Below are 12,316 nucleotides of genomic sequence, written 5' to 3' on the forward strand. Positions count from 1 at the left end.
AGCTAAAGCAAACAGTGTTGCAGAATGGAGATGAGGAAGGCTACAAGGAATTGGAAGTGTGACTCCTTTCTGTCCCCATCCTTCTTGCATGAAGTAGGGCCATGGCTTCTGCTCCCAGCTGCCACATTGAGCAGAAAGTCACGAGACTGAGCTCTGCTTTCCTAATACATATCTCGTGAATAACTCGCAGCAGTAAAAAGCCGAACAGTAAGTCCTAAGGAGTGTACTGTGTCAGGACTCTCAAGTTCATGAGCCTTGTATTCCTTATGGTGCACTGGGGGAGATCTGACTTGGCCATGCCCGTAAGTAGTGCTGATTATGGTATGATTGGTAGAAAATGGGGAGTGTCATACAAAAGAGTCCTTGTTAAACCCATTCTTTTGTTAAGGCTAGTCAATAAAGGCACAAAGCAGAACTAAAAACTTTTCTACCCTGTACTCTGTGTAGTTTCTGATGTGGCTGTTTGGTATGTGCATCAGGGATCGTGCTGTTTCCATGCTGCCCAGTGTCTCGCTCTTGCACTGCTAATTGCTGGATCTCTGCAGACTTGGGCAGGTGAGAATACTCCATTAGAGATGCTTTGTACCTGCAAGAGACATGTGGTGTGTTGGGTTTCAAAGGATCTTCCTTTGTTGCGTCAAAGCTGAAATGTATCCTTTGATTTTCATGGGCAAGAGATTTCTTTTCTCTACTTCAGTGCTTCTCAGGGATTACAGTGAGGATGCTGACCCTGGAATTAGTGTAGTTGTTGCTAGTGGGTGATGACTTTTTTTTCCACTTACCACTTTGTCCAGGGTTGTGTTGATGTGAAGACCTCTGCAATTTAATTTCAGAAATGAGAGCGTTCAGACTAGAGTTCCTGTAAGACTGACTGCAGGGAGCAGTGGAAGGAGGGAGCTTGTCCTGGGTTTTTCTGTAGTTTGGTCCTGTTAGGCTTTTGCGCTTGCAGTTGAGCTCAGAAATGAGACTGAGATGTAAACTTAGCAGTAAATGTGTATGCATTTTTCTGGGTCAGTTTCTTAGACAAAAAAGAGCTTACGTAAGGTTAAAGCGAACGTCTGAATGTGACAGGTCATCTTCTAAACTGAGCTTTCTCAGTCTCTGAAGTCTATTTCTGTGACCAGGGTAACTGATATTACCTGATTTCTGTTGGATTTAAAGTGTTTTTCTTTTTTTCTTTTTCAAACTAGTGAGTCTGAAGATGCCTGTAGAGTACAGGCTGGGAGATGGAGCAGATGTATGTAGAAGTGAAAGCACTTGCCATATGATTGCCAGAGGCATGAGATTTCAGTCCTTCTTAATACTTTAACTTCAAATAATCTTAAAAATAGTTTTCTCTTTCTCACTGGAATCCAGACAAGCCCAATGGGATCAACTTCTCTGACAGGCTCTCTGCCAGTGCCATCTGAGCTTTGATTTGCACGGTATTACAAAAGCTCTGAAACCTGATGATATCAGCACTTCAGCCCCTGTGGTGGCACAGCCACTGCTGGGGTAGAGCCTTGCAGTTGTACGTGTGCACTCTGGTCCCTTATGAGACCACGGTGACATACATGGTTTTGGCTCTCTCTCTCCCTCCCAGCATAATGCAAGTGCTTTAATTCAACAGAGAAAAGAGCACAATCTGCTGAGATGCTGGATCAGTTTGCAGAAGGAGCCATCATCAACTGATGTTTCCAGGGGTGGTCCAAAGCCAACCTTGGTTAGCATCTGACATGTCACTTCTACCCTTTGCTCACAGAATTAAGTCTTGTTCATCTGGAACACAGCTTTCAAGAGAACAGTTAGCTAGGGCTGGTGCACAAGTACTTCACACCCACCCTGCCTACCTTCGATTGTTGTCTGTCTCTTAGTATTAATTGAAATGGCTGAAAATAAATTGACCTCTACAGTGGGGACATAATTGTGTTATATACCATTTCTTGTTTTCTGTGATGGAGTTAGAACTGGTGAAGAACGGGAAAGAGTTTGTCTACTGCAGCTTGCCCTAGCTCTGTATGTTTGTGTATGTAATACATCTACTAAGGGTCAAGCATTGAATGTTAGTGTGGTGCTTCCCATCCTTTGGTGAAATTCTTGGGTTTTGTTTTCATGGAATACTTAGAGTAGTGACCCAGAGATGCTCAAGTCTATCACTGTAGCCTCTGAGCTTTGTGTAATGGTCTTGGCCAGTTGGTCAAGCAGGTTATGCAGCACAGCCAGCTCAGCCTCCAGCACTGCACTGCATTCTCTAAACACTGCAAAAGTGGGCTTAAAAACTTAACTTACTCTCTTTTCCAGCACTCTTAGCTGTGCTGTGAGAGCTGCTTGTTTCATGGGTTGTGCTCTGCCATGTTCCCTATCTGCCTTCTCTCCCTTTTCTCTGCTTTGCAGACTCTCATCTCAGCCTTCTCCTCTTCAGAAATTCTTCTGAAGTCTATTTTATGCCCTGCAGCTTTTGGGATCATCAACTTATCCTTGCCCACCTCTGCTCCTTTCTCCTTTGTCTTTCTGTAATTGTATTTTATATTGGTTCTGTACATGAATCATTTGCTTGTCTAGCTATGCTATGAATTTGCTAAAGTGTGTTATGCAGTTAGCAGGGAAGATGCTGGAGGAGGTTGAGCTTGTCACTATCACCTGCTGCTTTGCTTTGTTGTTTCTCTCTGGTTGAGGACACAGGCTGCTGAGGGAGGGAGGACTGGATCAGAGGACAAGGTGAAGTGGAAACTTTTAAGGGAGATGTGGAAAGCAAGGAAAAGGAAGAATGGCAAAAGAAAGAAGTAGAGAAGGTTACTGGAAGGAAGTCCCCAAGTTCATGTGAACGGTGAACAGTGGGGAACCTTGGCATTTGCAAGATGGAGTGGAAAGGCAAGGAACTATGAGTGGGTGGAAGAAGGTAAATTTGACTGCCAAAACCTGTTCCCTGACTTTATGTTCATCCATTTTGTATGCAGCTCACTTTGGGTAAGGAACGTTAAGTCTTGGGGATTTCCAGTGAGGTCAGTCCATAAAAATACAAAATGATGGGGTCTCTTGAGGAATGTTTCCCTTTGGTGTAGCCCTCTCCTCCCCTCTGACTGAAGGATGGAGAAGAGGGCTCTGCCTGCTGCTTGCAGTGAAGAGAGGAAAAAGAGGCAGCTTCCAGTTTAAAAAAAAGCCTCCTTTTTTTGGAAATATAGCAAATCATAATCTCACTTAATCTTTGAAACTCTAAACTTAATTCCTGACTAGATTTAGAAAAAAATAATGACTGTGGCTGTCCTTTTATAATCTCTAATACAGCTGAGGGCTCGGGCCCCACCTCAGTGCTGGATGCAGTAGGCAGCAGCTGGTAAGCGCCAGCAGATGAGGTTGAAGAGAGAAAGGAGCAGCTGCACCTCCCCTGCCTACCCATCCCTTGGTCCCACTGCTGCTTGTTCCTCTTCACGGGCAGTATTAGTAATGCAAATGCTGGGTTTAAACTTCTTTCGTTGTGCCATGTAGGTCTGTGATGGGGTCTGGGCACAAAAAGGAACACGAAGGAACCTGGTGCTGCTCACATTCTAAGATCACTGGCAGCTGTTTTCCAAACCGTTACATTCCCACTCTGGGATCTGCCTGACACACTGCCTGGGTTCTCTGAAAGGGTCATCTCCTTTGGCTGACTGCTGAGCATGTTCTCCTTGCCTGGCAGAACTGGGGTTTTTAGCCCCGCTGCCTCCCTACAGCTGCATCAGTGTAATTCACTGTATTTGTGCTGGGGTTGTGGGTGTAAGTGCTCTGTTTGTGCAATTAATGGAAGATGGAGCTGATGTGTTAGCAAAACACAGGTGCCTCTGCACATCCAAGACTGCAGTGTAGGCTGTTAATCTGCACAGAGGATCTATGGTAGAGCAGGGAACTGAAGCTGAAACCCTGTGCTCCTGTTACCTACCCCTGGACCATCCTGCCAGCTCAAGTGGAGACGATGTACCTGCCAGTGGGAGGTGAATGTAGGACCTTTAAGCATTCAGATGTAAATCCTCGTTCCTGATTTACAGCTGCATTTGGTTAGCTGATAATGGGTTGTGCTAATTGCTGGAGACATCCATTGGAGGGAGTTGTGGTCACATGGCTGACTCAAGTATTACGCACACAGAGGTTGAAGATTTGGCATCACCTGCTTCAGAGGCAAGCCTCAAAATTACTGTTACTGTAATTAATGTTATGAGGATGGTCCTTCTGGTTTGGCTGTTATGTGAGAGCCCAGAATACACTGTCCCTGTCTATGTGTATATACAGATTTATATATGCACCTCTATATGTGTGATGTATTAGTGGAAGCCCTGGTTCCTTCCTTCTGGATGTGCCTGTTGGGGGCTGCTGAAGTTCAGAACTGCTTTCTTATACAGAAGAAGCCATGCTGGTCTTGCATTACAAATCGTGCTCCTGAGAGCTGCTGTGATATCAGGGCATGTGCTGTGCTGTGAGGGAAGGCAGTGTTTTATGTAACTGCTACATGTCTTGTCTTCTTGTTCCTCAGTTTAATTCTATGCAGAAGATTAGACCAAACTTTCCAGAAAGCATTATATGAAGTTAAACTTTGGGGTGGTTTTATATAAACCCCTGATGTGTAGGTGTTATTTTCACTAAGGCTTCCAAGAGAAAGTATCATCCATTTCCCTATTAAAATTAACATTTAGTGCACGCAGAAGGCATGGGAAATTACATAAGGCAGCAAGTACGTACTGGGAATACTGTGAATAATTTAAACAGGAGCCTGTATGCAGTACATCTATTTGTGCTGATCAGCCTTGGTTGCTGTTACATACCCTACGCTTACACTGCATACCGTGGGGTATCGGCGCATCCCTGTGCGGCATTTCGGGCAGCACCACTGGGAGCTCCGCGGCCACGGCTGAGCTCCGCAGCTGCGGTGACGCACGAGCGGCCGTGGGGCGCGGGATGGAGGGGACCCTCCTGCTTGCGGCTGGCGGGGCTGCAGGCAGGGGCTGGCCTCGCAGCCTCTGTTTGCCCTCCCCTCCGCTGTGAGTGGCTCAGCGCTTGCGGAATGACTGCCTGAGACATGCCAGGCCCATTGCTCCTAATGAAATCCTCTTTTTCGCTTACGGAAGTAGCTATTGAGCATGTGTGGTGGCTGCTGCACTGTTTTTCTGGATGGTTCCTAGGCCTTAGCTGCTTTCACCTGCCCCATTTCTTGCCTCCTCACTCCCGGGCTGTGTGCAAAGGCACAGAGGGATCTGCCTGGATGCCCCACCGGCCACTCTCTTCTCAGGGTTGAGCAGATGTAGATGGCAGGGGTGAGGCAGGGGATGGGATCATGGGAATGCAGACTCGGGCTTCGGAAAATTGCCTGTATTGGTTTGGGAAGGGATTGTGGCTACAACAAATGCACCACATCTGTGATATGGTTGCTGTTCCAATTGTCTAAAATTGCATTAGGCAAACTCTCCTAAGAATGCAGACGTGCTAGGAAATGCAGGTTGGAGCTTGGTGATGCAGTGCATCCCTCACCTGGCCCCAGCCCAGCACTTGCTGATGGGGCAGCTGTCTGCCTGGGCTGGTTCTAAAGCTGCTGCTTGTAAATATGTGAGTAAAAAAATCTTCTATAACTGTTCTTATGAATGGGAGATGCTCTATTTGAACACAGCAGGATGCTTCAGTCTCTGTGGGACAGCCTTTGGCTTTCAATTCTCACAAAAAGAAGGGGAGGGCAGAGATGAAACCCCCTATTTAACCCAAGGGTGCTGTGATGGGAAGAAAAGCTGCTGACGCTGCAGAACGCCAACTCCAGGCAATGGCTGTTCAGGTTTACAACATCCAAATTCTCCTCCACTCGTGCTGTTGGAGCACGAACTGAGGGCTCACTCAGTGTGCCTTGGCCTGGTGCCTGCCTGCACGCCCCGGGTGTGCTGTGCAGAACAGCTTTCCTGGAACGCGCTGCCGCTCGGCCTCCGCGCAGCTCAGCGTGTAATGCATATGCATTGGCAACGTTTCTATATTTGTCTTTGCCTGTAAAATCATTTGCTTTTTCCAGCTGAGCACTTTTCCTTGTGTGTGCATGTGTGATGCTGCTCTGAGGTGACTGTTGGGTCTGGGATAGCAACTGGCATCTGGGCCATAAACGCTGATATAGGAATTGGCATTTCTGGCTGCTGTAGGAGGAATAAAGATCCCCCCCTACGCTCTGCTTCTCTTTTCACAAAGCTCTATCTGTAGAATGCAGTGGTAGTGTTTAGCGTTGAGAAAACAGCGCAGTGCTGACGGGAGAGGGTAAACAATGTGTTTATGATAGGATTGTCCAGAGCTCAAAAACGCGATTCTCTCCGTTCCCACCTCCAAGGCTGCCCGTGAATTTCCACGTTCCGAGGGGCCGCCGTGTTGTTATTGCGGCTGCTTGGCTCCCCCGTTCCCCTCCCGCTCCCATAGCCGGGTGCTCCCGGCAGCGCTGCCTCTCTGCGCCGCTCTTCCCTCGCTTCCCCCGAAGCACGGCGCGGGCGTTGCAGCCGGGCAGCGGTGTCCCCGCGTACCACGACGGCGGGGAACGGCATCTGCGCTGCGCAGAGAGCCCGGAGCCGCCTTCGTGGAGCCCAGCGCTGCCATCCCACCGCGTCTCTGCTTCCCCAAGCGCCGGACGGACGGGCGGAGAGACAGACGTGCCGGCACGGCGCTCGCTGCCGCGGCGGGCGGAAGATGCGCGTATTTATGGAGCCAGCGCTTCCTTTTGCGTTTGACTGACAGCTAGGATCCCTTCGCTGCCTGGTCACCGGCGCTGATTTGTATGCGCAAGGGTCCGCCTCGCACCGAGATGCAGCCACAGCAGCTTGCAGAGCTGTCACACTCACACAGGCTTCTTATCTGCACTGGCTTGACGAATTAAAAAGCAAGCCAGCCAGCGAGAGAGACCGGGAGAGAGAGGGGGGAAGAGAGAGAGAAGCTTGCAGACAGCGCTCGCTTGCTTTCCTAAAGGAAGGATTTTGCGTCTCTAGTGCTCCCTGGTTGTGATGATGCTTCACTTAGCGGGCTCCAGAATGAGCTAGAGACAGCAGCTAGGGGGATAAACTGAAAGCAGACCACAAACCGTTCCGAGCAAACCAAACCGGGAACAGTTTTCTCCTTTATTCTAGCATGGTGGATGTATGGACAGTCTTACAGAGCAGAGGTTGACTTCTCCAAATCTGCCAGCCCCACATCTCGAACACTACAGTGTTCTGCATTGCACCATGACCTTGGATGTTCAAACGGTGGTCGTTTTTGCAGTGATTGTGGTGCTATTGCTTGTGAATGTCATACTCATGTTTTTCCTGGGCACTCGTTAAATGGATTTTTTCTCCTGAGCTGTTGGGGGCTACTACTACCACTAGCAATTCAACAAGAGAGCAAGAGCGGGAGAGAGAGAGAAAGGAGAGAGAGAGAGAGAGAAAGAGAGATTCTTACTGAGGGGGGAACGCGTTGAGCTTCAACATGGCCTCGCTGTGATATGTATGACGTTGGTATATTATCTCTCCCTAAATCTTTTGTCATGTCTTGTCTTTAAGTATGCCTGTAAGTGTAGCTGCTTTTGCCTGGGTTTTAAATGTGATAAATAATAGCGATCGTCCATTCCTGTGTCGTTCTGTGCTAGAGAGATAGAGGTGTACGTATGTAGTTAGAAGCAGAATGAAAATATCTGTCTGTAAGCAGCACGGGCTGTGTTATTGTGTGCTTCCTTTAAAATACTGACTCAAGTTAATAACGAGATGTTTTGTTCGAAATTTCCAGCAAGCAGTTAATGTGAATGTCTGTGAGAGTAACCATGTAGCTGCCAGGTGAGAGGTGCTGCCTGCAATTGGATTGAGCTCTGGACATTTTGGCTTGGGTGGGGGGGGGGAAGATGAGAAATCCTATTAAAGGATTAAATCTTTGCTAAAATAACATTCAGCCACAAAAGAGAGAGAAAAACCCAAATGTCTTTATTTATCTGTGTTGCCTTGATGATCTGACTTGATTTCTCAATGTTCAACCCAAAAGCCTCCAAATTCTGTGTCCACACCGATTTAGCCTAGTGCCTCTCTTAAGAGATGCGAGAGGGACTGAATGTAACCTGCGGGGCTTTTTCTGTCTGTCTGTGCTTTGTATCTTGCAGATTGAGAAGGAGAAATCAAAAATATCAGGGATGCATGCTTTGTTGCTAAAGAAACAGACACGGAGGGGATGGATTGGCTTTGGTTTCTCTTGAAATCTTGTTTAGCCTTCTTTAATGTCTGTGTATTTATATTGATGGTTTTTGGTAATATACGTAGGGAAAATCTTTGCCCACCTTAAGGGTAACGAGATTTTGAGATGGGCTGTTTTGTGTGACTTTATTTACATTGATTTTCTTGAAAATGAAGTGCGGAGCTGCATGTTATAGGCTTGCTGAATAGGTGTTCACCAGCGAGAGGTCTGTCTGCTGGCAGATGTCTGGTCCCAAATTGCAATGTTTACAGCCTGCAAGCAGCTGTGGGCTCCAGTTCCAGTTCACCAAGTCAGCGAAGGTTTGAAGGGGATGACTGAAAAGAGCAATGTGTTCTCCTCTTGGAAATACATCTCCGGATTTCAGTACTGTTCTGTTAGAAATCTGATGGAGTTTTATTTTAAATATATTTTCCCCTTTCAAAAATCAGAATTGCTCCAGAAATTAAGAAATCACAGTTTGTAAATGTTTAGATCTCTCAATAGCCTTCACTGGAATTATTTTGCTTTGATAATTAACCAGTTGGTACCAGCTCCAGCTGTATTATTTATCTGATGTCCTCCAGTGATCCAGAGGAAAAAAAAAAAAAAAAAAGTAGTAATTGATTAATAAAGGCACGGATGGGGCTTACAGATGGGGGCTCCCAGCCATTCCCATGCGAGTTGTGCTGCGAGTTGAATGTAGAGATACACTGAGGGAGCAGAGTTGTTTTTGGCTGGTGGCACAGTCGGACATTGAGTGAAATGCTATAGGTCTGCGGCTCTGAAACTGTCCTTAGCTGTAAATAAGAGAGGGGTGGGAAAAAAAAAAGCCCTGATCTCAGGGTGGTAACATTTGGCTGGCTGAACTGACAGAGGAGTGTGATGGCAGCGATGCCAAACCCCGTGGCACAGCACGGCCGCTCGGTGCCTCCTGGCTCTGCGTCCTCACCCTGGGAGCTACCCGGGGGAGAGGGATCAGGGGTAAGACTGAGTGACCATCCCTAGGAAAAGTCATTTGGATGCTGAGCGTGGTTTGGGTCGTTAAACAGCTCCAACCAGCTTCATTTTCCTGTTAGCTGTGTGATGCCATTAGTTTTATAGGTTGCAGAACCTCTTGGAAATATCACAAAGGAGCAAAGATCACCAAGGAGAGGGGATCAATCAGATGGCAGCCAAAATAACCCTTGTGGTGATACAGTTTTAAACAGTTTGGGGGAGCAAGGTGAAAAAATGAAAAGCAAAAAAACCCAGTGAGTTAAAAATAAGAGGCAACTGTGTCTGAATGTTGATTTTCCTTGCTGCTAGAGCCTTGGCATCAAGGTTTACCTTTCAATACGATTTCTACGAGGAATGCTCGGTACCTGCTGGGATGTTCCAGTCTGTGCTGGTGCATTCCTCGATGCAGAGCGGGCAGTGTGTGTGTGTGGCTGATATGTGCCGGTGTGATGGACCTCCTGGTCCCTGCAGGGACATCGTGCGGGGCTGGGGGACCGTGGGGCTTTGGGTGCATGGGGAGGGCAGAGATGTCAGGCACGGGATAGGGGTTTCTGCAAACGTGTGTATTTTTTCCATAAGGGAACGTGCTTAAAGGGGATTGGTGTAAATTTAGTAATACTTCCTGGGTTTCTGCTCTCCCAAAGGTTGGTAGGATTAAATAGACTAAGGTTTGTGCAGAGCACCTTGAAAGTTCAATGCAGAAAAAAACTTCGAGTGTTGTTTTAGCAATGCTGTGTTGGGCATCCTGTTGGGCTCTAGGAAGAAAGAGAGGAAACGAGCACGGAAAGTGAGCAAGGGCCGGGGTTTTTGCTGTGTTTAGTCAAGTCTTTTTCCCACCTGCATTCCTCAGGGTCTACCTTTTCCAATGGGCCTTCAGCCACCTGCTCCATCCCCATTTTGGTATTTTTGCACCTGCACTTCGGCATTCCCCAAGCCTGCAGCTGAGCCTCAGACAGCCCCATTAGCAGTTAGTGTGTGAGCAGCTCTGTCTTGCTGTACAACTCAGGAGCAGCTCAACCCAGGCCAGTCTGCTTTGGCAGATTTTTGGGGTGACCATGTTCCTTGTTTCTTGCAGTAGACCCCTCTGCTCATAAGCAACCATGCTTTGCACAGTGCGTGGTGCAATCTGTGTGCTGTAACAGATGGAGGTGGGGGACTGCCTTCGTCTGCCCTCAGCTCTATGGGAGGACATGGGCTGTGAGTGGGGCTGCTGGGATCGGTCCTGGCCATATAGCTCAGCCCCATTTGTCAGCACTGAGCTCCTCCTGTTCATGGGAATGCTCGAGCCCAGACCAAGGGAAGAGTGGTCGACCCTGTAAAGAAATCAACGTGCTGACCCTCTAGAAAACACAGCCCCAAAGAAAATGGTGCATTTGTATGCAGATAGGATAATTATAACACATAAAATCTCTTTCAGTGATTGCTCCTGTTGTTTCCGAGGCAGGGTGATGGGAGAGCTGACTTGCTGTTCGTATGCTTAAGCAGGATTCAGTGTTATTTGCCACAGGATTCATGAAAATGCCTCTGACTGTATCATAGCAACCTGCTTCCCACAGTCCATAAAAGTGCGGCAATCCGCCGCCGTCAGGATTCAGGCACCCTTCTCAGCACGGGGAAGGGAGCGTTTCTCCCTCTTTGGATGCCTCAGAACAAAGCATCCGTGTTGGGATGCTTCGTGTTGGGATGGTTTGTGCTGGCCCCACGATCACTGTGATGTTAATGCTCCAAGAGAGCTTCCGTTCATTTTGTTTTAAAGGCTCCCCCCTCCCTCCCTGGCTACTTCCCAGCTCTGTATTAAACCTCACATGACAAGTTGGAGGGGGACGGGACAGCTCGGAGGGCTCTGACGCGATGGCCCGTCCCTGCCCTGCCATTTGGACCCCCGCCATGGCAGCGGCACGGCACTTGCTTACGCTTCGTAGTGAGTGAGGATTGGCCCCGGTGGAGCCCTGCGGTGGGGATGCGGAGGTGCTTGCTGGTCCTGTAGATGAATGTCGTTAGCGCTGCATGTTCACCTGGTTCCTGCCCCCATCTGTTTGCATAATGTGGTTATATTTCTTTTTGGATCAGGTATTCAGTACACAGCCCAACTGCTGTGTATAATGTCTGAAGGAAAATTGCCAAAAATCCATGTAAGTTTTGTTTGGCTTGCTCTGGTTTGTGCCTAGCCCCCTTTTTGTGCGCTGTCCGTTTCATTTGGTGTTGTTGCCGGTCTCTCTCTGTGCTGGTGGTGGTGGTGGGAGCCGCGATGCTCTGTGTGCAGTGTCTGCTGCATGTCCATGTCCTGCCTGTGCTGTGTGTGCTGCGGGGTTCCGTGCATCTGTCGTGGGGCGGCTCTGCTCTTACCATGTGTGCCTTCCTGAAGGGGCTGTGACAGCTGTGCTCAGTGCATACCCGCTACTGGAGTGCTACTGCTGCTGTTGCAACCGAGCGCACTGATTCCAGTTTTAACTGAAGAATTTTGAATGAGCACATGTTGGGAAGCGTGAGGAAAACTGCCTAATGATCATGTAATAACGGCGGTTATGTACTACGTTATTGGTAATGAAGAGGACGGGGTCCGTTAGGTAGTTGCAGCGGCGGCACAGGATCTGCTGTCAGCACTCCTGTTGTGTCATTAGTTCACTGTGCAGCCCTAGGCATGTTCCTGCACTTCCTTGTGATCCCCTTTCCCAAAGGAACATAGCACCATGCCTGGGCAGAGTCAGGACTGAGCACACCCGTTGTGTCCCTTCTCCATGCTGTCCCCGCGCAGCACAGCGTCGCTGGGGCGGTGGCAGGGCAGTGGGACTCTGTGTTTGAGCGAAGAGAGGTGGCAAGCCGGAGTGATTTATAATTCTGCCTAAAAATAGGGGCTCCTAGAGGAAGAGCTGCTGGAGGAACCGTGATTTACTTCTTTTCTAATTGGTGATGGTTGAGTGTCTTGTGACCCTGGTTGGAAGCAAGCCTTCATCTGAAGGATCCGGGCTGCCTCTGACTGTGCCATCGTCCTCAGCAGCAAAGCGACCTGCAGCCTTGGCTGCTGATTTTCAACCAAAGGCATTTTTTGTGGAGCACTGCCCTTGTGTTGTGGAAAGCACCATGCTGACAATGTTCACAGGGCACACCTGGGCTGAGGGCAAGAAGGCCATGCTGTGCTGTGCTATGCTGTGCTGTGCTGCGT

At 48.4% G+C, this 12,316-nt stretch overlaps 2 protein-coding genes across 3 annotated transcripts in view; both read left to right on the forward strand.

Moving 5' to 3' along the window:
• The window catches only part of ARHGEF9 (Cdc42 guanine nucleotide exchange factor 9), a 185,976-nt gene that overhangs the window by 77,347 nt on the left and 96,313 nt on the right, over positions 1-12,316 (forward strand). The gene's annotated exons all lie outside the window — the stretch shown is intronic.
• LOC146543779 (uncharacterized) lies at positions 6,324-7,434 on the forward strand. The gene has a single exon (XM_085230396.1). The coding sequence runs from the start codon at positions 7,101-7,103 to the stop codon at positions 7,278-7,280; it is 180 nt and encodes a 59-aa protein (XP_085086522.1). The 5' UTR covers positions 6,324-7,100; the 3' UTR covers positions 7,281-7,434.

The sequence above is a fragment of the Meleagris gallopavo genome, chromosome 9 (assembly GCF_905368555.1).
Source record: "Meleagris gallopavo chromosome 9, MGAL_WU_HG_1.1, whole genome shotgun sequence".
NCBI lineage: Eukaryota > Metazoa > Chordata > Aves > Galliformes > Phasianidae > Meleagris > Meleagris gallopavo.

Bases quoted from the DNA above. Each gene is read 5' to 3' on its own strand.
- LOC146543779 (XM_085230396.1), top strand. From the start codon at position 7,101: ATGGACAGTCTTACAGAGCAGAGGTTGACTTCTCCAAATCTGCCAGCC.